This window comes from Diabrotica virgifera, chromosome 3 (assembly GCF_917563875.1).
Source record: "Diabrotica virgifera virgifera chromosome 3, PGI_DIABVI_V3a".
Taxonomy (NCBI): Eukaryota; Metazoa; Arthropoda; class Insecta; order Coleoptera; family Chrysomelidae; genus Diabrotica; species Diabrotica virgifera.
In genome coordinates, this window is record NC_065445.1 from 70,386,265 (window position 1) to 70,414,247 (window position 27,983).

General features: G+C 33.5%; 1 protein-coding gene across 1 annotated transcript; it reads left to right on the forward strand.

The window, feature by feature from the left end:
• Nucleotides 1-27,612, forward strand: LOC114325286 (DNA polymerase interacting tetratricopeptide repeat-containing, protein of 47 kDa). The gene is made up of 7 exons (XM_028273303.2): nucleotides 1-262; nucleotides 441-558; nucleotides 8,526-8,697; nucleotides 10,162-10,475; nucleotides 22,487-22,643; nucleotides 25,899-26,060; nucleotides 27,477-27,612. Exons 1-7 carry the CDS (start codon nucleotides 110-112, stop codon nucleotides 27,559-27,561), a joined length of 1,161 nt encoding a protein of 386 aa, XP_028129104.1. The 5' UTR covers nucleotides 1-109; the 3' UTR covers nucleotides 27,562-27,612.
• The last annotated feature ends 371 nt before the right edge of the window (nucleotides 27,613-27,983 follow it).

Sequence of the window (27,983 nt, forward strand, 5' to 3'; positions counted from 1 at the left end):
TTCGTTGAAATGCACATGCACATGCTTGTGTGTTAGGTTATGTTTTCATTATTTTGATTTTGATTAGTAAGTGGTTTCTTCTAAAATTTTCTTGGTTCTTGGTGTTAAAATGAATAATTCTGAACCTGTAGAAAAGAAAACATGGACAGAGCAAGAAAGGTTGGAACTGGCAGCCAAATTAGATAAGGAGTTAGATGAGTTTATTGACAAATTACCAAGAAAGAAATATGAAGATGGGTGGCCAGAAGATCGATGGGAAGAGGTAAAGATATTTTAGCTTAGCATTTATCTACAATACGTATTCAAGTCATAATGAATGATATTTTAATAAATAGTATAAAGATTATTCCTAACATGTATCAAATAGGTAAACCAAACTTTACTAATGAACATGTTTCTGGTTTTTATGCAGGATGATTGCAGAATATACTTTATTTTAGGAAATGGCAAAACATCCATTTTTTATGAAAGAACCCCCAAAACCTGGTGATGAGCTTCATCCCCTTTTTGAAGGACTTCAGAAATTAAAATATGATCCCGAAGAAAATGAACCAGAAGGTATGAGTAATTCTGCAAACATAAAAATATTATAAACATGAAATAACAAATTAAACTATGATCAACGAATATAGATGCATGTAGAAGGACACTTTACTGTCATTTTTAGTAAAGAAAGTCGGGACAAGTTGAGAAACTACCACTACTGAGTGAGCATGTCTTCTCCCCTTCACTGCGATGGCAACAAACTATTACTGCTGTAATAGTTTGTTGAGGAGTGATGTTGCAGTCACAGTGGTGGAGGGAAGATCACATAGGCACTGTGTAGTGGTATTTCCCCAACTGTTCCAGACTTTACTAAAAAAAATGACAGTGAAATGCCCTTCTAAAGTCCATTCATTTTACAGATTCCCAACTGTAAACAAACGTGCATGGAAGCTAAACAGGGTCGTCCTGAAGTGTATCCAACACGCTACCTACAATTTGAATTTGCAGACTGACCAGTTTGGACTTGTAAAATGAGAATCCGCCTCGTTTAGGGCAATAAATTACATTTAACAGTCTCTTGACGAATGAGACGGCGAATAGTAATATGTGTGTTTGTTTATAGTTGGGAATTTGCTATTTGAATGTGGTTTATATGTGTCTATATTTGCTGCTATGATAAATAAATAAATATATTGCTGTCCCGGAAGAACATTGACTTAACTACAAAAAGCAAAATTGTTCAGGAGAGCAAAAAAATGATTTATAAATATTTAAAATAGTGATTAAATGAGGTCTAATCATCCAGGAGCATTGGTATGGGTTTTATCCTTACAATTCTGGCTTTTATTTTCATCCTTATTGGTTCGAATTTCATTATCTTAATTTAATCCCCTATTTTTAACCCTATCTACAATTGTGTTATTGTTACTCATATTCTTTGGATCAGCAATACCGTTAAGAACAGTCATGCTGGATAAAGAAAAAAATTAATAGATCAAGAACTGTGTAAAGTAAAGTTATTAAATGATATAGAAAGTTAGTCGAACAGTGATACTTACATTGTTGTTGCATAAAAATTCCAGTCCATGGTGATCTCACTAAAAGTCTTGTGTGACACAACTGATGCTTATGTCATTGTTCTTCTGAGACAAGGTTAAAAAGGCGCATATTTCAATAATGACACAACTACCATCTCTGGTGGCACAACACATAGTTACAGTTGTGTCATTGTTGTATCATCTGCCCACAGTTGTTAAGGATGCAATAAACAGGAATTGAAAAAATTTGCAGTTATTTCATTATTCTTCTGGGACGGTGATATATCTTCTCTACCATTCTCACCAACAGATACAGAATGGCAAATTCTAGATTGTAATAATTATCCTTCTGTTACTACAATGTTCAATCCTGATATTTTAAATGTTCTATTCTTCACTGTCTCATTTTGTGCTTGGATCCTTGCATTACATAATGTATCTCATTAAGCTTTGCTCTTCCACAGCATGTCTGTTTTTATTTCCTTATTTAGTAGTTACATATTATACACTTAGACACAATATACTGGGATGAAATTTTCAGAGACAAAAGGTTAGATGATATGGTCAATATACTTTATGATGGTTTACCCGAGAGTTAAGAAACTGCATCATTGCTAAAAAGAAAGCTCATAAGAAATTTAAAGTGACCAGTTTACCTCAAGACTATAATGAATTTTCTAGATTAAGGTCGATATGCAAGTCCTTATCAGGTCAATCATACAATCAGTTTGTAGCAAACGTTGAACATACACTTCCCAGTAACATTAAAAGCGTCTGGAGGTTCGTAAATTCTAAAAGGAACAATAATAGCATTCCGAACACTTTAAACCATAATGGCCAAACCAGTTCTGATGGTCCTACCATAGCCAAGATGTTTGCTCAGTACTTTGCTGCAGTGTATAGTGAGGACGAATGTCCTATTCCAAATAGTGCAAGGGCTAACACTAGTTTCAACATTACTGGTTGTGACTTATCTATTTCAGAGGTATATACCAAATTATCCCAGCTAAACATACATAAGGGTCCAGGGCCTGATGGAATCCCACCCAAGTTACTGAAATACTGTAGTTTTAATCTTGCTTGTCCCTTATTCTTTATTTTTCAAAAATCATTACAAACGAGTGACTTCCCTCCCGTTTGGAAAGTTAGTTTTATATCACCGATATTCAAGAATGGCGATATAAGCAGGGTTCAGAGCTACAGACCTATTAGTATCCTTAATACTATACCTAAACTGTTCGAGAGTTTAATATGTGACAAAATCAAGCCTACTATACAAAATGTAATCATTGAACAACAGTATGGTTTTGTTATGGGGAGATCAACTGGAATGAACTTGTTAAATTATACCTCCTTCTTAAATGAAGCATTGGAAAGCAAACAACAGGTAGGTGCGATTTATACAGATTTTTCCAAGGCATTCGATAGGGTCAACCATACGTTATTGTTACATAAGATCGAACAGTTAGGTTTCTCTGATCCTCTGCTTAGTTGGATTCGAAATTATCTATTAGGTAGAAGGCAGATAGTTCGTATTAAGAATTATTTCTCTAATGAAATTATAGTTAAATCGGGGGTACCTCAAGGCTCCCACTTAGGACCTATCCTTTTTAATTTATTTATAAATGACATAAATAAAAGTTTAAATTTTGCTCAATTTCTTCTATTTGCTGATGACCTTAAATTATTTCACATAATTACCTCTGATTTGGATCACTACAATTTGCAATCAGATCTTAATGGTCTTGTGGAATGGTGCTCACTTAATGGTATGGACTTAAATGCAAACAAATGCCATGCTATAACTTTTACTCGACTAAGAAACTTTGAGAATAATTCTTACTATATATGGGACACTAGGTTACAATTAGTTGACTCAGTTATAGATCTGGGTGTTATTCTTGATACTAACTTGAATTTCAACCTACACATTAATAGCATGGTTTCTAAGTCATGAAAGATGCTTGGCTTTGTTAAAAGATGTAGCTATGACTTTACAACTGCTCGTTCTTTAAAACTTCTTTATTGTTCTTTGGTTAGACCACATTTAGGTTATGCATCATGTGTTTGGTCACCTCAATATAATTGTCACATTAATAAAATCGAACAAGTTTAGCGTAAATTCTTACGTTATTATGCTTATAAGATGCATCTCACTGGTCAAATTATGAGTCTTTACTGCAAATTATTCGACTTGACTCATTACAGAGTCGTCGTCAACATAAAGATCTTTGCTTCTTATATAACTTAATTCATGGTCATAAATTCTGTATCTCACTCTTAAATAAAATTGGTCTACGTGTACCTTCAAGATCCACCCGTTCTGTGACCACCTTCCACGAAGTCATTAACCGTACAAACTATGGTTCAAGTTCCTATCTTTGTAAAACTATTAAATTGGCAAACACATTATCTCCGCATATTGATTTCTTTATGAACGACTTTACTGCGCTCTCCACACAATTACATTTATATTTAACTTAATGTTCTAATTTCAAGACTGATTTGTCAATTATTGTTATTGTCTTTGTTCTAAGATAAGTTGTAGTATTTGTTAATTGCAAAATGTTTTAGATATTTAGATTTTATTACTTTATATTATAGGATTAGCTCTCAATTGTTAAATGAGAGCAAGTAATTTTATTTTTTTATTATTGTTTGTTATGTATTTACCAATTTTGTACCTACTAGATCTTATTTTAAATTGTTTTTCTAATTTGTGTGACATTTTAATTGTATCATGTACTAATGGACTTCGGTCCGTCAATAAATAATAAATTATGTTATAGTTGTTTCTTGACTCTTCTAAATAAGCAAGACAAAGAACAACACGCGTTGTATTTATTTTACAATAATTGTAATACTATAATAATAATACTATAATACAGTGGCGGATATAGGAAAATATTTTGGGGGGGCCCAATAACCGGGGAATCCGGGGGGGGGGGTATGGAATAAGCAGAGGGGGGTTCGGGTATACTCCCACGAAAAAAAATTTAAAGAATTGGTATATTTTTATTTTAATTTAATATTTTAAGTTTACAACTTTATTACAACTTTTATATTTTAAGTTTACAACACAAAATCAAGGTTTCTTGGTACACTCGCAAACTTGTCAAGAACTTCTTCATTGCTTATTGCAAAGTCTCTGTGGATTGAAAGCAACGCTAGCCCATTAAGCCTATTTTCCGAAGTGCTATTTCTCAAGTATGTTTTTAGCCTTCTTAAACTTGAGAACGATCTTTCCACGGTTGCCACAGAAACAGGCAGAACTGCTAGCAGTTTTAATAGAACATAAATGTTTGGGAAGAAATCTTGGTCACATTTTTCAAGAGAGCTTACGGCTGACTTGGGAAGATTTTCATACTTCTCTTGGCTCCACCTTTCTTTCCACAGCATGAACTCGCTTTCCACAACCTCTTTATGGGACAAATCCTCTTCATAGGAATTGAAAGCAGGTTCCAATGCACAGAAATCAGTTTTGATACAAAATTCTGGAAGGATGTTTTGTAAGGATGCAACTGTTTCCTTGTGAGACTCAAAGCGTTCCTTCAGCGAATTGCAAAAATCGTCTAGGTAAGGTAAATAAACAGCTCGGCGATAGTACTCTTCTTGGGTACTGTATGGAACGTTGTTGCGGGCTGTTTGAAGGCGGCAAATTCTAGGAACCTCCTCTTTAATCTTAAGTTTGTCAGCCCGCTCCTGTATTTGACTATACAGGACTTTAAAGTTGTTATCGGCATTTTCCCTTTCTTTTGAAAGCAGATCTAAGACATTCGAAACATTTTTCACAGCCTGTGTGAGATCTAAGTTCTTTTTTTGAAGATTCTCAGATAAGTTATGTGTTTTAGACAGCATATGGCTCAAAACAAAAGTATTTACAAGAAATTGAAATTGAGTGATAGAACTACCTAGAGCGTGTGCCTTAGGCGCTGAGTCACTTGATTCTTCTTCAATTTTCAAAAGGGAAAGACTGACGGGTTCCAATAGTTCCTTAAATAAAAGCACCGAGTCATGCCTCTCCACCCATCTTGTTTCACATAAAGAAATAAGTTTCTTTTTCTTTTGTTCAGGACAACATTCAGTAATGGTTAATTTTAATACTTCAGTTCTTTTGGCTGACTTATGGAAGAATGCGCAGACTTCTTTAATAACGCCCATGCAATTTTTTATAGAAGGTATGTTACTTGCATCTGATAAACATAAGTTTAGGGTATGTGAAGAACAGTGTGTGTACAACGCTAGAGGCAGTTTCTGTTTGATGCACGCTTGCACCCCTCTGAAGGGCCCTCTCATCGTGGAAGCACCATCGTACCCTTGGCCTCTCAATTTGTTCAGGTCAAGCCCTAAGCTTGACAAGGTATCCAAAACTGTGTTAGCTAATGCTGCCCCAGTAACGTCATACACTGGAACAAAAGTCAGGAAATCTTCTCTGATTTTATATGATGAGTCGTCGACATACCGTACACAAAGAGAAAACTGTTCAACTTGACTAATGTCAGTTGTTTCGTCTGCCAAAACAGAGTAAAAAATAGATTTTCTGACATTTGTGACAATCTGACTTTGAATCAAATGACCAAACGTGCTAATCAGTTCATTTTGAATAAAAGAACTTGTGTACATACTCTTACCACCACTGCTCAATAATTGAAGTTTTAGATCATTGTCTCCACTGTTAGCCCTGTATCTGAGCAAAGATCGGAAATTTCCATCATTTTTTTCTGGCTCTTCTAAGCCTATTCGTCCACTGTCACGGTGGCCTCTTAGTGCTATTTGTTGCCTCCCGCAAAATCTTATACTTTCTATTATAGGAATAAGCTTTTTCCTGTTTTCTTTAATATCTATTATTCTTTGAGCATTTAGTTGATTGATAACACTCTCCGATTTTTTAGTTACAACAGATTTTGTATTTTGAGCTACCAAAATTGATCGTTTGTGATATGTACATTTTTCGTGTTTACCAAATACTTCTTTTGCCTTTTTCAAATTAGTGAAAGCCTTATTTACCAATGCCCCTGACATTTGGTGGTCTCCTTTTCCTACAGTTTCGGAGTGAGAAAATATTACGCAGTATTTACAAAATGACCCAGATTTTTCCTCGGAATATGCTAACCACTTAAATTCTTCTAGCCATTTCATTTGAAAAGATCTAGCATGGTTTGAACTAGAAATAGTAGGAAATTTATATCCAATCGGAGGTTTCCAAACATTTTCTAACAGTGAATTTTTTTCTTCATTTGTTAAGCTTTGAGTAGAGTTGATTTGACAATAGTGTCCAATATCATATTTGTTTGCTCTTACTTGTAATAAGCCTAACTGGTTACGGTCCTCTGCTACTGGAAATGGATCGGTGCTCGTAGTAGCAACAACAGAAGACGCAGCATCATTGCTAACGGCACAGTTAACTTCACTAGGTTCACTTACGTTTAGCCTTTTCGTAAAAAAGGTTTCAATTGAAGCTTGTCTCTTCATAACGAAATGAGCTGAACTATATAACAACGGATAACAACAAACGAATAACAAATAAAGCAAACTCAACACCACTTAATTGCAGTTTGTAACTGACGCTTCTCTGAAAACAATCAACACAGCATGCGCCGAGAACGTTCCGCACAGCGTTGCCATATCGCTAAAATTAAAGCGGTAGTAAGTAAAATGTACTGGCTCCGTTAAGAACGACTCTGAGCAAAGTTGCCGTTTAGGAAGATCCCAAAAAAGGAAGGGGAGAATAATGCACGGACGTAAGTGAGGGGTTACCATAATTAGCACCTACTTCCGAGTCCGAGCTTTTTCCCCTTTTTCTTGTTTAATGTCTTAACAATTTTTCTATTACATATTTTTCAAAAATTTTGGAATTCATTTGACAATGATAATCTCCACTATAAAATAGTAGTGTAGGCTCTATAAACCAGTTATGCTCCTTGGATAAATCCTTCCGAACAGCCAGCATGCACAACAAACAGTATATATCAATCTCCATCCACTTCAATATTTTGTGTTAACTTGTATTTTTTAACTTCATCAACCATTTTTCATTTATTTATTTTTATTTCGGGAGGGGCCCGGGCCCCCTCGCCCCCCCCCCTTATATTCGCCCTTGCTATAATACAATAATAAAGTATTAATTGCAAATATATATTTTCATTTTCTTTCATAAAACTTAAAGATGGAAGATCAGTTTTATTTGGCTTTTTAATAAGTTTCAGTATTTTCTCTTACATGCCTTATAGCATCAGCATTATTATCCTAAGTGTTAAGAAATCATTAGTAACATAGATATTTTTCATTCCAATTCAGCTCTGATTTAGAAACGAACTGGGAAAACAAGATCTTTTTCTTTAAATGTAGTGACAGAACAATACAGACATGAATGTAGATGAATATGAGGCTATGCGTGCAAGAAGGGCGATTTTTTACCATTCTATTCTATGTTCCTCCCTTCACATGACACAACGGTTCATTTTTCTGGCTCTTAGAATTATTGTCTTCAATTATTGAATTGAATAATCAAATTTGCTGAGTTCGTCCTCACTCAACAACTTCAAACTTTTGTTTTTCTCGAAATGGGGATTTTTGAGTTCGCCCTTCTTGCACGCATAGCCTCGTATGTATGTCTTGATTATTTGATTGCATAAACAATCAAACGGTCAAAATGCTAAGAACAATCAGGATGAACAAATAATATCTTCTACCTGTCGTCTCAGGTATCTCTACCTACTACTCACACCAAATGGCAATATTCAAAATAAAACACATAACATCAGAAAATGTATATGTTAGAATCACTCAAACATATTGTCTGGAACTACAGAGTCTGTTTTCAAATGTCACAAATTCAAATAAAAACAAAAAAAAATAGCTTCAGAACAACAACAAAAAAACTAATTGTAGTCTGCACACACAAAATCTTTTAGGTTGCAGTGTGAAAAGATATATGAGACCAAACGATCCCTCTAAAATCTACAGTCTACAATAATATAATATATTGTTTTAATATTTCAGATTTGGCTGTAAGTTACAAGGATGATGGAAACTTTAATTTTAAGTATAAAAACTACAGATTAGCTGTTATTTCATACACAGAGGGAATTAAGGTTAAATGTAAAGATCCAGAAATCAATGCAACTCTATTGAATAACAGGGCTGCAGCACACTTCTTTTTGAAAAATTTTAGGTAAGCTATTGTAAATTTTGTTAGAAATATTTTTACTAATAAAACAGATATAAAATAAACTACTGTTGGCACTTCTAAATCCAATAATAAATCTTAAAATCCTTGACATCTGTAAGTAATCTAGTGTATGTATAAAGTTAAAAGGTTTTTATTTATAACATAAATTCTCCTGGCATTATGTTCCTAAAGAAAGTAACATTTGTTACTTTCTTTATAGTGAAAATAGTCGTCCCGCATAGTGCTGGATTTGATTGATAGAGCTGTGGTGCATGCATATATTCAGTTTTTTGTAAGTTTGTGTGGAATAAACAATTTTTATATTTCCTATTTAGCGACTTAGTTGTCAGTGGTGTATTACACCGTGTTCTGATCAAAAGCAACCGGCGACCGCAACGCAATTACAATGAGACCACAACATTAGTTGAGATGCTCTGTGTACTCATTGAAATCAACTGTTTTGAAGTCTCTTGTGCTTGACGAGGGCCACAAAAATCAAAGTTCTTGCTCTCTTCTCCGCGACAAGCTATTCTTGGCAACTGGCGATTGCGACGCGGTATGCAGCGCTGCCAGCAACCAATAAGCAACTGGTTGAGTTGAAGTTAAGTTGCTTTTTATTAGATGGAAACACGTGTATTTAAACATAAGGGGTGAGTCACATTGTTATTGTGTTGCAGTCGCCAGTTGCTTTTGGTGAGAACATCCCCTTAAGCCATCCTTTTTCATTAGACAGTAGTTGCTGATTTGTTGACAATAAGAGTGGTATTGCTGCATTTCCATTTTATTGTTTTTGTTTGTTTTATTGTCCGAGAGATAACAAACAGTATAACATAATACTAAAAATTTTGTTTTTGTCATCAATTTAGTTTTTTTACGATTTTGGTTTTACCAGGGGAGGTTAGGTTATAGGTGAGATAATAAGTTTACAATCCATGAACAGCTTTTTAATAACATATGGAAATATGGATGTGTGGCATTGGATCTACCTATCTGGCTATTAATATACTTAATTCTCATTTAATTCACTGACTCCATAATATCAAGATTTGCCTTTTTCACTTAGTTTAGTTCTATCAACCACAGTTGTTCTTTGCCGAGTTCTTTATGAAGACAGCTTCGGATATATCCCAAGCGCCATTCACACTCTTGTTACTTTCTTCTTAAACAATTTCATTTTTATTTGCAGCTGTGTTAAATGATTCTTTATTTTTTTAAGAAGTTATCATAAGACTCTTTGTAACATTGGTCGCCAGTAAATCTGCAATCTATTTATAAATCGTCATATGTTCTCTGTGCAGTTCAAATCTATAACACTTAATTAAATTATGTCCAGTCAGGAATTCAAGTGTCAATCCGTCTTCGCTTCCTCGTGGTACTGAACTTTGTCATTTGTTCCCGTTTTTAATTAATAACGTTATTAAGTAAATAAAACACAAATTTGTTATTCATTTATTCCTAATTTTTCAGATCTTCGCTGCAGGATTGCGAACTAGCTTTAAAACTCAAACCTGATTATGACAAAGCGCTAACAAGAGCTGCAACCTGTTGTTTTGAAATGAAGAAATATAAAAAAGCTGTTGAGTACTGTGATATTTTATTAACGAAAGATAAGGAAAATAAAATCGTGCTAGATTTGCGAAAAAAGTGTATTAATACAGAAAAGTTACAAGAGCGGAACGAAAGAAAAAGAGAACAAGTAGCAAAAAAGAGAGAGAGAGAAGAAACAATGCTAATTAATGAAATTGTTAGCAGAGGCTATAATATAGAAGGAGGAACAAAAGGTAAGTTAACATTACTATATTTTTTATGTAACTGATAAGGGTAAAAACAATTTTTAGGTCTTGTTTTACATTATAAAGGGTCTACATTATTATTTTCAAAACGTTATGGTCTTTTAATTTAATTTTTTGTTTTTGTACAATACTGGTGGACTCATGAACTGAAGAGAAGAATATGATTAGATGGGCAGCATATGGAAATCTGACAGAAACTTTTAAATGTGAGCTGCCCACATGTCTGACGAGAAAGGTATTTGATCAGTGCGTCCTCCCAGTCTTGGCATACTGAGCAGAAACACTTACCTTAACAAAAGACTTGGCCACCAAACTGAGAGTCACACAGAGATGAATGGAGCGATCTATGTTAGGAGTAACTCGGCGAGACAAAATAAAAAACGAAGAGATCTGGAGAAGAACCAAGGTGATTGACGTCATTGAAAGGATAGCAAGACTGAAATGGAGATGTTGCAGGATATATAGCCAGAATGACAGATGGACAAAGAGGTTATTGAAATGGAGACCAAAGGAAGACAAGCGTCGGTCGACCACCTACAATATGGACTGCCGATTTAAGAAGGCTAAACAAAAACTGAATGAGAGCGGCGCCATATAGACGAGGTTGGACACACGAGGAAGAGGTCTATGTTCAGCAGTGGACTTTTGAGGCTGGATGATATTTTATAAATTAACTACATTTTATAAAGTCTTGTATGGTCGAAGTGGAAATCGGTGGGAATGCGCATTTTATCAACGAAATTAGATATGTGTAAGACATTCCAGAAGCCGCTAACGATAAGATAATTTAACATCGCATTAATCATTATAAATTAGTCTACGGATATTAGTACAGTGAAAATAATTAGACGAGAAATGGATGATAACCATTATAAAGGATAAATTTAAAAAATTGAAGAATCTCAGATGCAGAATCCACCAATTTAATAAGAATTAAAAATGGTAAATAGTATTTTAAAACTGAGATTTTTCGTGTTGAAAGTTCTTACTGGTACATCCTTAATCTGCGACTTTTTCAATTAATAAGACAGCAGACGACGAATATAGAAAACGAAAGGGAAACGATCACATTTCGCTTTCATTCGTCTAGGAAAAACGGACAGCAGAGGAACTTTCAGTACTCAAATCCGAGTAAAGGAAATAAAAATAATAAATGATGGTTTTGCTTGTTTTCGATTCAGAGGATTGCACACCAGCTAGACAGGCTGTTTCTACCATTTCAGGCGTCCTCAGTAGCTTTCGTTAGTGTGCCTACCTCTGGACCGAAAAACAGCTCTACCATCATTTTAAAGGGAATCTGAAAAATAATTCAAATTAAAATTAAAAAAAAAATTCAAATAAATTTAAAGTTTTTTCTACTTTAATGACAAAAAAGCAAGCTCATTAGCAGAAACCAATTCAAAATTATTTTGCACATCATATTTGAAACATTATTTGGTTAAAACATCTCATTTTTGTTGGCAAAAAAATATATTAATTTGTCTGGACTAAATTACAGTTCTGTTTATCTTAAAAGGGATATGTTATAGTATTTTTACTACAAAAATGTTATTACGTAGGTCAAAATTTTTGACGTAAGAGAACTGTCAAAACATTAGAATGTGACTTTTCATTATTGCCATGTTTATTATAAACATGGCAATAATGAAAAGTCACATTCTAATGTTTTGACAGTTCTCTTACGTCAAAAATTTTGACCTACGTAATAACGTTTTTGTAGTAAAAATACTATACTATCAACACTCACACAGTGTTGCCAAACTGAATTTTCCCACCGATCTCCGAGGGTACAATACGATGCCTTCGCAACAATAGGAATAAAAAAATGCATATTTTACCCCTTCAAAGTCTCATAAACAAATATTAATCAAAAATTTGCTGTTGCACGGACTGGGGGATTGTTCCAGACATCGACCTTTATAACACAAAGTTTCAAAAATTCACTAATAGTGCACATTTTTTCAACCACGGCCTGGGCTAAGGATGGAATTTTGGTACCTACGACAAAAGACGCTGAATCGGGAACAAAAAATTGCTAAAGTACAATAGGACATGTAAAATGAAGACGAGCAACAGTTTCTTAAATAGTTTTTTTGAGCTCAAACGCTGTATTTGATGTGGAGTATAACTCGTTAGCTACGGTCCAATTTAATTATGAGATACCCTGTACAATAAATTACTTATACAATTTGTTATTGTAACGTAATATGATTTACACTTCCATAACTAACTGGTTGATAAGAAATCTTCTTCTTCTTATTTTTCTTTTATATAGGTAATACTGCCTGTTTTTCTGCAACAGTGCCTTTCATTCTGTTCCTAAATTGTCATTCCATATTTTCCTTGGTCGTCCTATACTTCTTCTGCCTAACGGTGACTTGTCCCTGGCTATTCTTACTATCCGTGATTCAGACATCCTGCTTATGTGTTGATTCCACTCTTCTGTTCTTTACCCAGGTATTTATATTTTCTACCCCACATATGCGTCTGATTTCCTCACTTCTTACCCTGTCCTGTAGTCCTTTTCCAGCAATCCTTCTTAATATCTTCATTTCGTTGGTCTACAGATGTCTTTGTGTGTTGCTTGTATCTGGTGTTGTTTCGGCCGTGTAAGTCATGACATAACTGGCCACTGGCCTAATAACTGACTTATATATTCGAGCCTTTGTTTCTACTCTTAGGTGTTTGTTTTTCCAAATTGTGTCGTTTAGGCATCCGGCTGTTCTACTGGCTTTAATTATTTGGTCTTTTACCTCTTCTTCGATATTGTTGTCGACTGATAGATTAATTCCCAGGTACATATTTGAAAGTCATTACTTGTTGTGTAATTTGATTGTCTAACTGCAATTTGCATCTTATTGGTTCTTTGGCTATTACTAAGCTTTTTATTTGTTGGGCTGATATTTTCATATTCATTTCTTTTACTCACGGTAACTGTTACTAACACGGGGTATCATCAGCGTAACAGAGTATTTTTATCTCTCTATCGCCCATTTTGTACCCTCTTTTTTCTTCACTTGTTTTATTATTGTTAATAACTTGTTATTGTTATAAGAAATCAAATCGGATTTATTTAAACTAAACAAAATATATAGTTCTTAGGCCCCCATATAAAATTATTATTTATGACCACACCGTTGAAACTTTTTGTACTTGTTATTTGGGTGGAGTCGGACAAATTTCGAGCTTAGCGCATCATGACAGTGGGGCGTTTGTCTGTCAAGCGGTTACGAAGTTGTCAATTTTATGCAAGAAAAAAAATTATAACCACATTGGTCATTTTATTTTAATCAATGGTTTTTATCATATAAACAGCGAAAATAATTTTGTCGGACAAAAATATTGGGGCATATGACGCGTCGGACACGCTAAAGATGTCAAATTTATGAAAAAAATAAATTTATTACCACATGGATAATTTTAACGGTATCTACCATAAAACCTTTTTACAATAATGTGGTAACCTGGTCGGACAATTTTCACGGGGCATATGCGCAGTCGGACGCGCCGAAGATGTCAATTTCCTGAAATTTTTTTATTTACAACCATTTTTCCGACATTAGTAGGTTATAAGTAATTATATTCTTAATCAAAAAATCAAAGTGTCGGACAAAAATATTGGGGCAAATCGACAGTCGGACAAAAAACTTAATTTTTATTAGTAAACTATACTTTCAAACAATGCTGCGTTCGTGCATCCTTTATCTTTACAACCATTTTTCCGACAAAAGTAGTAGGTTACAAGTAATTATATTTTTAAACAAAAAATGTAATTGTCTGACAAAAATGTTGGGGCAAACTAAAAGAAAACTTAATTCTTTTAGGCTATCGACGAGGAGGTATTATCAAAAAAAAATTTCAAACAGTGTTTCTCGGTTACTTTTGAATCGATTTAGCTGATAATTGGTACACACACTAAGTAAAACATTTAAAAGGGTATGACGTAGATCTGAACCCAAAATTTTCCCAAAAAATTTTCCGACAAGAGGGAAAATTTTAGAAAAATTGTGATCTGATATTTGCGTACATACTCCTTGAAAAACGACAAACATCGTTCTGTAGTTTTTTTTCTCCAATTAAAAAAAAATTTCCGACACAAGTATCAGGTTATAAGTAGTTATATTCTAAATCAAAAAATCTAAGTGTCCGACAAAAATATTGGGTCAAATCCAAAGTCGGACAAAAAAATTTAATTTTTATTAATAAACTATACTTTTAAATTATGCTGGGTTCGTGCACCCCTTATCTTTAAAACCATTTTTCCGACAAAGGCAGTAAGTTACAAGTAATTATATTCTTAAACAAAAAATCTAATTGTCTGACAAAAATGTTGGGGCAAACGAACAGAAAACTTAATTCTTTTAGGCTATCGACGAGAAGGTATTACCAAAAAAAATTTTAAAACAGTTTTTCTCGGTTATTTTTGAATCGATTTAGCTGAAAATTGGTACACACACTAAGTAAAACATTTAAAGGGGTATGACGTAGAGTTGTACCCAAAGTTTTCTTAAAAATTTTCCGACAAGAGGGAAAAGTTTAGAAAAATTGTGATCTGATATTTGCCTACATACTGCTTGAACAACGACAAACATCGTTCTGTAGTTTTTTTTCTACAATAAAAATAAAAATTTCCGACACATGTATCGGGTTATAAGTAGTTATATTCAAAATCAACAAATCTTAGTGTCCGACAAAAATATTGGGGCAAATCCAAAGTCGGACAAAAAATTTAATTTTTATTGATAAACTATACTTTTAAACTATGCTGGGTTCGTCTATCCCTTATCTTTACAACCATTTTTCCGACAAAGGTAGTAAGTTACAAGTAATTATATTCTTAAACAAAAAATGTAATTGTCTGACAAAAATCTTGGGGCAAACGAACAGAAAACTTAATTCTTTTAGGCTATCGACGAGAAGGTATTATCAAAAAAATTTTTAAAACAGTTTTCTCGATTATTTTTGAATCGATTTAGCTGAAAATTGGTACACACACTAAGTAAAACATTTAAAAGGGTATGACGTAGAGCTGTACCCAAAATTTTTCCAAAAAATTTTCCGACAAGAGGGAAAATTTTAGAAAACTTGTGATCTGATAATTTGTGTACATATTCCTTGAACAACGACAAACATCGTTCTGTAGTTTTTTTTCTCAAATTAAAAAAAAATTTCCGGCACATGTATCTGGTTAGTACCTAGTTCCAAATCAAAAAATCTAAGTGTCCGACATAAATAGTGGGGCAAATCCACAGTCGGACAAAAAATTTAATTTTTATTAATAAACTATACTTTTAAATTATGCGGGGTTCGTGCATCCCTTATCTTTAAAACCATTTTTCCGACAAAGGCAGTAAGTTACAAGTAATTATATTCTTAAACAAAAAATCTAATTGTCTGACAAAAATGTTGGGGCAAACGAACAGAAAACTTAATTCTTTTAGGCTATCGACGAGGAGGTATTATCAAAAAAAATTTTAAAACAGTTTTTCTCGGTTATTTTTAAATCGATTTAGCTGAAAATTGGTACACACATTAAGTAAAAGATTTAAAAGAGTATGACTTAGCTGTACCCAAATTTTTTTAAAAAAATTTCCGACAAGAGGGAAAATTTTAGAAAAATTGTGATCTGATAATTTGTGTACATACTCCTTGAACAACGACAAACATCGTTCTGTAGTTTTTTTTCTCGAATTAAAAAAAAATTTCCGACACATGTATCAGGTTATAAGAAGTTATATTCCAAATCAAAAAATCTAAGTGCCCGACAAAAATATTGGGGCGAATCCAAAGTCGGACAAAAAATTTAATTTTTATTGATAAACTATACTTTTAAACTATGCTGGGTTCGTGTATCCCTTATCTTTACAACCATTTTTCCGACAAAGGTAGTAAGTTACAAGTAATTATATTCTTAAACAAAAAATGTAATTGTCTGACAAAAATGTTGGGGCAAACGAACAGAAAACTTAATTCTTTTAGGCTATCGACGAGGAGGTATTATCAAAAAAAATTTTAAAACAGTTTTCTTGGTTATTTTTAAATCGATATAGCTGAAAATTGGTACACACTCTAAGTAAAACAGTTAAAAGGGTATGACGTAGAGCTGTACCCAAAATTTTCTTAAAAAATTTTCCGACAAGAGGGATAATTTTAGAAAAATTGTGATCTGATATTTGAATACATACTCTTTGAACAACGACAAACATCGTTCTGTAGTTTTTTTTTCTTCAATTAAAAAAAAATTTCCGACACAAGTATCAGGTTATAAGTAATTATATTCTAAATCAAAAAATCTAAGTGTCCGACAAAAATATTGGGTCAAATCCAAAGTCGGACAAAAAATTTAATTTTTATTAATAAATTATACTTTTAAACTCTGCTGGGTTCGTGCATCCCTTATCTTTAAAACCATTTTTCCGACAAAGGCAGTAAGTTACAAGTAATTATATTCTTGAATAAAAAATCTAATTGTCTAACAAAAACGTTGGGGCAAACGAAAAGAAAGCTTAAGTCTTTTAGGCTATCGAGGAGGAGGTATTATCAAAAAAAAAATTAAAACAGTGTTTCTCGGTTTCTTTTGAATCGATTTAGCTATAATTGGTACATACACTATGTACAACACTTAAAAGTGCATGACGGTGAGTTGTACCCAAAATTTTCCAAAAAGATTTTCCGACAAGAGGGAAAATTTCGGAAAATTTTTCTAAAATTTTGCAATGTTCTCTACGTTACGTCCTTATAAACATTATAAGGAGTATTTCTACAAATTTTCAGTTTGATCTATGTAGATCTAACCGAGAAAAATTGTTTATAGTTCGCTTTGGTCTCCTTGATGCTTATTATTTTTTTTATATCCCAGAGAACGGCTGTTCCCGTACATGCGACACTATATTATACAAGAAATTTTCGATTTTTTAAATGTGACTGAATTGAAAAAATTGGGCCAAATCCAATCTTAAAATATAGGTAAAGAGAAATATGTCAACCATCCATTTTGGTACAAGGGTGTGGATGTTACGGCCATTCCCATTTAGGGTCTGTTTTTCGTTCTCGTCCCCAAAACTCCCAAAAATTTCGAAAATTTAAGTCCGATTTTACGGCTTCTTATAGTACTGAACATTACCTTTCCAACGCATGTTTAATTTTGAAAATTCTTCTCTTCTTCTTCTTCTTTTTATATAGACATTATATAGCAAGCACCATGAGATATTCTGCATGTGCAAAACTTCTTCTTCTTCTTCTTTTTGTGTAGACATGACTCTGTCTGTTTTTCAATGTGCCTCCAGTAAGTTGTCATTCCATCTTTTTCGTGGTCTTCCCACTGATCGTCTTCATATTGGGGAACCGTCTCTGTCCGTTCTTACTACTCTATTTGTTGTCATTCGGCTTATGTGGTCGTTCCATTCTACTCTTCTGCTTTTCATCCAGTTATTAATGTTGTCCACCTTGCATCCCCTTCATATATCTACACTTCTAGCTCTATCCCACAGCGTCTTACCATTGATTTTTCGCAATGTTTTCATCTCTGCTGTTTCTTTAGCTTTTTTTGTCCTTTTTCTATCAGGTTGTGTTTCTGCCGCGTATGTCATTATTGGTCTGATGACTCTTTTGTAAATTCTGCCTTTCACTTCTTTTCTGATGTTTTTATTTCTCCATATTGTTTCATCCAGGCAACCTGCGGCTCTGTTTTCTTTATTCACCTGTTCTTCCACTTTTGTTTCGAGCTTTCCGTAGTTGCATAGTGTGATGCCTAGATATTTAAACTCCATGACTTGTTCTATTATTTGACCCTCCAGCTCTAATTTACACCTTATTAGATCTACTGTTGTAACCATGCATTTAGTCTTTTTTGGGGAAATTAAAATGTTAAATTTTCTAGCGGTTGTATTAAATTCGTGCAGCAACGTTGTAAATCATCTTCACTTTTAGAGATTAGTATTGCGTCGTCTGCATAGCAGATTATTTTAAGTGATTTTTCTCCCATTTGGTATCCTTTTTTTGTTCTTACTTTTTTTATTATTTTGTCCATGATCAGGTTGACCAACAGAGGACTCAGGGAATCTCCCTGTCTTATCCCATTGCCATTTTGAAAATTGTATATACCATTCAAAAGTTACCGATCTCAGAAATTTTATTCAATTTCTATTTAAAAAGGGGAAAATGTTTTGTATGTTTGTGTGTATGTTTGTGGAAAAGTTATACCGTTCTGAATTTCTTTTCTATGTTTTAAGAGGGGGTCAGGGCCGGTTCAGAACCGGTATAGCTTGTGACTTTCGACCACCCATAAGCCAGCTATAGGACTTGGTAGGTACAAAACGGCATATTTTTTGGGGGTATATATCTTAGGTTCAAGGAGAGACAGGAAAACCGAAAGTACACCAGATTAATAGCGTTGAGTTAAGCTTTCAAATAGTGCTTAAGTGGTTAGGATCAGAGATACACACGGCTCAGTACAGCTGAAAAACCGAAAAACTAAACTAAAAATTTTGGTTTTTAGACAATTACTCAAAATTTCAACCTACAAATTGCGCCAACAACTAAGGAGGACTCCAGATGCGTCTATCGGTGTATACCTCTATTTGGGAAAATTCGAATTTTTAAGTTATAGCCTTCGTAAGTGTGATCAAATCTATTTCCTATAGAAAAACCGGTTATTCAAGCTCAATAGTCCTATAATACCTTCAGTTATCCTACTTGACCTTGGATGCATCAGACACTACTTCTCAATACGTTTCAAACTCATATTTAGTGATCAAAATCGGTAATACCGATTAGAAGGTATCTAGTTCCAAAAGTATAATCAATTTGACCAGTATCGCCGAAATGGTTTATGTAGTTGTAGTGGTTGCGACGCTAAATTTAGATAGATTTATTTAAAAATAGAGCATACGAGTTCATTTACCGGCCATTAAATAATTTTTTATTCTATTTCGAATAGAAAAAAACTCTAGTGTACATTCGATGGACACTAGATCATTTGAGAGATAATCATAGAAAGGCGACCATATATATCTTAACGTGGAATCGAGAAACAATACATTCAATTTCAGTTAATTTATATACAGGTAAAATTTGGTAAATAATGGGCCATAGCTTAACGTCAGGTTCCTGAGGTAAAAATAGACCGATTTAAGCTTAGTTAGTTAGCTTAGATTTAAACTTATCTTAGTACAAAGTTTATAATAAGCGAGATACAGGATGTCAAAGTTAAACTTTTTTTTATTTATTATTGAATATTTCCTGACAGGTATGAGATAACAACATGAAATTTGGTATGTGGGGGTTTTTGGATCGAGAAAACTAAATTCCCTACCAAAAATTATGTATTGCCCAGAGGGCGCCACATACGCCTTTCAGCACTCATTTATTACGTTCAATTTTTTTTATACCTCACTCTGTATCATTTTGACATTAAAATTTTTATTTTCCTATTAGTTTTACTTAAAAAAGGTATACTTCTTTGATCTCCCTAAACTCAACCGTTTTCGAGATAAACGCATTTTAAATCTGCGATACACCATCATTTTTAGCATAATATCATTGTAGTTACACCCGAAAAATAATTTAATACCATAATAATTGTGCCAGTTCTCAAATTTATGTCATTGCATCGCAAATTCCATTTGAAGAAATTTGCGATACATTTTTGGATAATTTTATGGTTTTAAGTTATTTTTCGGGTGTAACTACAATGATATTATGCTAAAAATGATGGTGTATCGCAGATTTAAAATGCGTTTATCTCTAAAACGGTTGAGTTTAGGGAGATGAAAGAAGTATACCTTTTTTAAGTAAAACTAATAGGAAAATAAAAATTTTAATGTCAAAATTATACAGAGTGAGGGATAAAAAAATTGAACGTAATAAATAAGTGCTGAAAGGCGTATGTGGCGCCCTCTGGGCAATGCATAATTTTTGGTATGGCATTTAGTTTCCTCGACCCAAAAAACCTCCACATACCAAATTTCATGTTGTTATCTCATACCTGTCAGGAAATATTCAATAATAAATAAAAAAAAAAGTTTAACTTTGACACCCTGTATCTCCAAAACGCCCCATTATTTTTGTCCGACAAGTGATCCAATATGCATTACACATGTAAAAGAACAGCACAAGATAAAAATGACATCTGTGGTAATAAATAAAAAATTTTCAGGAAATTGACATATTCGGCGCGTCTGACTGCGCATATGCCCCGTGAAAATTGTCCGACAAGGTTACCACATTATTGTAAAAATGTTTTATGGTATATTCTGATAAAATTAGCAATGTGGTAATAAATTTATTATTTTCATAAATTTGACATAATTAGCGTGTCCGACGCGTCGTATGCCCCAATATTTTTGTCCGACAAAATTATTTTCGCTGTTTATATGATAAAAACCATTGATTAAAATAAAATGACCAATGTGGTTATAAATTTTTTTCTTGCATAAAATTGACAACTTCGTGACCGCTTGACAGACAAACGCCCCACTGCCATGATGCGCTAAGCTCGAAATTTGTCCGACTCCACCCAAATAACAAGTACAAAAAGTTTCAACGGTGTGGTCATAAATAATAATTTTATATGGGGGCCTAAGAACTAATATTTATATAATTTAGTTATATGAAAATATTTGAAGGGTGGCGTCCTTCCACTCAAATGTCTGTTTAGACTTAGACAAAGTCTGTAACGTAAACGGAAATAAGCACTTTGGATGTTTTAAGCCAGGTACACATATGCGAGCCGAACTGTTTGCGAACTGCTCGCATACAGTTCGTTGAAAATATATTTACAGCGAACTCATCGCAAACTCATCACGATCCATGGAAAGCGACGGACCAACTACGAACCAACTTGTGCGAAGTTTATTTTTTATTTATCAGCTATAAAATAAAAGTTGATTACATTGTGTTTCTCACGTTTCTTATCTCTAGGAACACGTCATCCACACAATGTCGATTCGACGAGACAATATAGCTACGTACGCCGTCCAAATTGACCTGCGAATATCCTTTGTGTTCGTCCCAAAAACCGACAGGCCGTGGTTCGTGACGAATGAACAGCTCGTAAGCGTACAAATTGTCCTGCCGTAAAATTATACGAATATAGCGTTCGCTTACAGTTCGGCTCGCTTATGTGTACTCGGCTTTATGATGTAAGTAATGTTTTAACTTTGTATATCATGTAATGAGTGATGTTTCAATTCTCTGCTAACGAATTTGTTATGGCGTGATGACTGTTCTTCATTAACCTTTAACTACCCGCGCATCAAGTTATAACATAACTACACGCGTGGCGTACTTTATACGCCACAAGAAAATACACTTAAAAACAGCGGATTTGTTTATTTTTTTTGAAAAAATACACTTAGTTGTTTGTTATAAACCTTATTCTACATCAGTAAATACTTGGAGTTCCTTCTCAGTAAGCCAATTGGGATTTATAACTGGAATCATGGAATAACTGGATTCCATGATAAATAAAATTACTAATAAAAAATTTTTTGAAATGTGATTTTTTGCAGGAGCAAAAGTATTGTTTATAAAGAAAAATACATTTTGTGCCATAATGACTAAAAACAATTGAAATATGTACTTATATTACTACTTATATTAATATAATCGTGGCGTATATTGTCCGCCACCGGAAACAACAAATAATAAACTGTAAATTACGATCTTCCCAGAAAGCCGATTATAACGAAACTAAAACCAAATTGTAAAGCACATTACAGTGATAGGTTAGAGAGATAAACAAGGTCAAAAATTAAATTTTTAAATATATTTGCAGTAGAATTCTTATATCTGGCGTACAAAGTACGCCAGCGCGTGTAGTTAAAGGTTAAGGAATTGAAGGGACTCGCTGAGGTTTTTTAATAGTCTGCATATAGCCCTAAAAAGGCTACGTTGCCGCATCAGAAAAAATGTATTAATGTTAATTAAAACATTGAGAGCGAGAACAAAATTCTTGAAACTGTTAAATATTATTGTGCTCAATCATTTTGTTGTTTCAGGAAATCTCTCATTAGATAAGTTGGAACCATGTTTCCCGCAATTGGTACACAATAGGGTGTATTTGGATGAAAATAGTAGTTTGGTATGGCCTGTAGTATTTGTATATCCCGAATATAAAATAATGGATTATATACAGGAATTTAGCGAAAATCAAACGTAAATATTTTCTTTAGATTTAAATATTATATTTCACGTACCATGATACTATAAATAACAAGATAGTATCTTCCCGTAGCGCAAATACGTCCGAGTTCGCGCATCGCATGACGTAACTGGAGACCGGAATTTGAATTCTTATTGTTAGCTTATAGTCCAAGCTGTATCGTCGCCCCCGTTAGGTAACATATTCTGATTCGATTTTGTTGCACAAACTCACTGGGAGGTGCCGCGGTCGGAAAATTGTTTAAACAATTTTTTTAAACAAATTCAAAAAATCAATTTTTCCACTTCAAAAAACCAATTTATTCACTATTATTATTTTTTTATTCTTTAGGTCTATATGAGCCAAAAATTGTCTCTTGTAATTTTTCTCTAAAATTGACTGTTGTTGAGTTATACTCGATTTAAAATTTGAATAACGCGAAATGGCCATTTTCAAGGCTTAATAACTCGGCTAAAAATTATTATTATGAAAGTCAAAAAGTGACTGAATCAAAGTTGAAAGCCCCCTACAGGATTCTGAAGAAATTTTGCCATTATTTTATTACTGAGCTGTTATTTTTAATTGTTAACCAAGAGCGCTAAGTGAGGCGTCTGTCAATGTGAGTGCAAGTGAGATGGACCATTAGACGGCCGGAATGGTGCATTTCTTTCGCACTCACTATTGACGGCAACCTATATGCAGTTAGCGCTCATTGTTAATAATTAAAAATAACAGCTTAGTAATAAAATATTGACAAAAATTTCTTCAGGATTTTGTAGGGTGGACTTTAAACTTTGATTTGGTCACTTTCTAACTTTCATAGTAATGATTTTTAACCGAGTTATTGAACCTTGAAAATGGCGATTTTCGCGTTTTTCAAATATTAAATCGTGTTTAACTCGACAAAAATAAATTTTAGAGAAAAATCACAAGAGACCTTTTTTGCTTATCTATTTTGCTTATACCTGGATCTCGCTTACCAAAAAAAGTTGATTAATAACAAGCTGAAAATCTGTTAATAATTTAACGGTGTCTAGTCGGACAAACTTTGATGTACTGGAACACTGGAACAGAGGAAGTTTTAATTGTGGAACAGTTTAAAAATTTTAACGTCAGACTACCAAAAAGTTCCATGTGTTTTGTCGGACAGAACTTCCAATTGATTGATTTGTTACCATTTCATTAAACCCGCATGCAAAAATCAGACTGGTGTTTATCACCAACTAGGCATTTTAATGAGTGGAACACGAAGAATATGTCAAATGACAGAAATAATGTTGGTTAGTAATAGCAGTCTGATTTTTGCATGAGAGTTTAATGAAAGGGTAACAAATCAATTGGATGTTCTGTTTGACAAAATACATGGGACGTTTGCGTAATCTGACGTTCCAAATTTTTAAACTGTTCCACAATTAAAACTTCCCCTGTTCCAGTGTTCCAGTACATCAAAGTTTGTCCGACTAGACACCGTTAAGCTATTAACAGATTTTCAGCTTGCTATTAATCAACTATTTTTTGATACGCGGGATCCAGGCCTATTATAATGATCCAAAAATCTAAAAAAATTGAACGAATCGAAACAATTAATGTATTGAATTTGTTTAAAAAAATTGTTTAAACAATTTTCTGACCGTGGCATCTCCCGGCACCCTGCGGATTTATTACAAGGAACTCTTTTTTAGTAAGTTTGTGCAAAAAAATCGAATCGGAATAATTTACCTAACGGGGGCGACCATACAGCTTGAACTATACAACCGCGAGCAATTCAAACTAATCGGAAATCATTCGGTCATTACGAACCATTACGAACTTGGGTCTCCAGTTACGTCACGACTCCCTTCTCTTCGAGATGCGCAATATATTATCTTGTTATTTATAGTATCATGCAATGTCCTATAGAGGGGGAGCCTTAGATGCTAAATTTGCAGTTACTAAAGCGTCATGGGGACTTATTGGGTTGTGAAGTTTAGGTCCTAAAACCAAAAAAAGTTAAGTTAAGCGGTTTGAGCGGGTATAAAAATTCAAAAATCGTTTTTTCCGATTATAGCGCCATCTATCCCGAATTCGAAAAAATGTCTCAAATGCCCCGCCAAATATCGCGGTGGTTCCTATTTAAGATTCTAAAGTTACACCCCACCCCCCGCCCTCCGTGGTTGATCGTGTTTGGTGTCATTCGTTGAAAAATATTGTACACTAATAAACCAGCCCGTTGTGTGACGTCTATGTAAGGAATGCGACCAGCGACACATGCCTTTCCGGGAACCGATACTTAAGTCGCCCTGGTGTGGTCTTCTCTGACCGTTGTTTATGTTTTAATGTTTTGAAGATGTAAGAAGGATACAAAGACACTATTCTTAGTTTCTGTTCTTAGTTAGTTAGCGTTCAGATTTTGTATCGTAAAGACGAAATACACAGCTCGATCGAATATCATGATTTTCATTGTAAACAACCCTACACCTGAGATTAATTATTATTAGTACCATTACATACATGTGTTCGGCTACCCAATGTATTTATGTAATAAGTTCGTCACCTATCGCGTCGCTTGTACCTTTAATTAGCACCTCTCGTGGCGCTTACCTTTATACCTGTCCCCCTACGTCGAGCTTACCGTTATAACACGTATTTTTCAGTTTTTCGATCTGATTTTCGTTTGGCGAAATATTCAACCGTACCGCTACTTTTGGCACACTGTATATATATTTTTAGCTACATCGCTCCATAAAAATCGCTCCAGATTATATATTTCCGTAATCCTTAAAGTAATCCTTCAAATTAAAAAAAAATCAATCACGCTCGAGTATTTGAAGATGACGTTTTTTTTGGGACTCGCCCATTTTCCATGCCTCGCTCAAATCGTCAGGTTATTGAAATATACAGTGTTCTTCATGCACTTGACTTACCTTGTCTCTTGTCTTAATCTGACGCGCTCAAGTTTTTCTAAGGATAGATGTTTTTTACGGACTGCCGCACTCACCGCACTCCCCTGTATTAAAAGTCCATATAGGGTAGAGGTACATTTACAGGGTACAAGATTTCTCCCCATGTGATTTTCTGACGAGCTCGAGTAACGCGCAAAATCCTAGCTTGGGCTCCCCTACCACCAAACCTATTTTTAACTCATTCGGATTTTATGTTCAGATTTATTTTAAAAATTAACATTAAATAAAGAAAATGATTTGATTAGATATAATTAACACTCAAAAATGAAGTTGTAGCGTTTATTTATTCATAATGTAAAAAAAAACTCAATAACAAAATATTTTTAGATTTTTTGATCAGCTCAGTGTGGTATTTGAATATCCACCTGAATGGGACGACCAAAGAAAATACAAAACTGATCAACTCAATATTTATTTCGAAACACCACAAAAGAAAATGAAACATGTTGAACATAGCACACTTCTAGGCACGATTCTTAAATGTAAAGAGTAAGTACTTTCAAGTTTATCTTGTTTTTAATGATCTGTTTTTAATGTATCTCAGGTACAGTACGCCCAGCATAGCAATAGACGTGAGCTACGCACAAACCAGAGTAGAGACGCAGAAATCATTTGTGACTTAAATTACAGGGTTGCCACGATCCCTACTATTGTATTGACTCGTTTTTTTTTTTAATTTATGCAGTTTTATTTTATTGATAAACTACATCTGAGTAATTTTTGACTTGGCTATGAGCACGTTTGGTCAGTTATATCAATAAGTCAAAATTTGACCAACATAGCAGAATAATTCCTAGATGTACCTGAATCTGTTTTTAAACCAGGAGTAATTCAAATTTACCGCGCCGTAATGCTTGTTTGTATGCCAAACTCACGCAAGTTTACTCCACTGTTATGAAATTTTGACACTATTGATTTTTTGTGTTTTCTGCGTTATTCCTTTAATTTTTAGATTTTGATTCTGCTTTTATATAAAAAAAACAGTTGTTTTTAGAACTCTTTAGCGACGTATTACTATAATATGATATTTATGGATTACCGTCGAAGGCCGATATGATCAACCAAAAAAGAAGATGTATTTGGTGATTTTCTAGTGACTTTCTTGGGTGTGAATCTGTCTTTTTATAGCCAATATTAATTGTAACTTATGAGTAAAGAATTATGAACATTGTAGTCTATCTACCGAAATAAAACTACATCAATTAAAACAAAGATTTATATGTTTTTTTGTTTGAAATTTTATAGAAGTTTATAGATTAGTATTTACAAATGGAAAGATTTTAATAAAAATTAATGAATATATACCTACCTCTATTATTCATGATTATTCTTGTTTTTTCAAGAAATATGAGCTATTAATAGCGATGTTAGAATATTAATTAATGAGTGAAAGGATGGTAGGAATTATTAGAAATATAAGATAATAAAAGGTACAAATAAAAGTAAAAAACTATTTTTATTTTAACCGACCGTATTATTACAATAATATACAAACAAAGAAATTAAGATGTTTCCTTCTATATAACAGACTTCTAAATATTCTAACAGGCTAAATACCAAAAACAGAACTAACACTGTTCTCACATTCATAATATGTAACTTGACACTTTTTCGCAATTCTACGCAAGAGGTATATCGAATTGACCTTTATGCATTCGGAGAAGTGGCTCCCCATGAAGACTATTCTAACACTTAACAAAAATAATAATATAAATATTTATAGTTGAGTAAATTCCAATAGGAATTTGTATTGTATGTTTCAGACAATGACTGTCGAAATATTCCCAAGCTCAGTGATAATAGAATAATAATTGTTTTTTCTTAAAATTTGACAAACATCAAGCGTTGGTTGTCAGCTGTCAACCAACGTTGATATATACAAGAATTAATTTCTTTTTATTTTAGGTATGTTATCAGAGGCGGAACTCCTTCCTTTATTATTTTGGTGAAAAATAGCCCCGCTGAGAAACGATTTTTGGAAGAAAATTAATGATTTTATTTTACCTAAGTATATATTTTTGTTAATAAAAATTAAAAAATTGTTCTCTAGTTTATTTGCGGGTATATATTTTTGAAAATATTTAGTAGAATGTAATACAAAGAACAAGTAGATTGGAGAAGGGCATTTTTGTAGTAATTATACTAAATTTAAATTCAAGATGCAGTAGAAATAAACAAACCAAGACACTTTAAATGCTAGTAGGAGCACTCCCGAATCATAATTTACAATGTATAAACTTTGGAAATCATGATTTGGGATTTACATTGTAAATTATGATTCGGGAGTGCTCCTAGTAGTATTTAACGAGTCTTGGTTTGTTCATTTCTACTGTATCTTGAATTTAAATTTAGTATAGTATTAAAAATAGATATGAAAGTATAAAATACAGTGATGAGTGCGCTAATAACCGG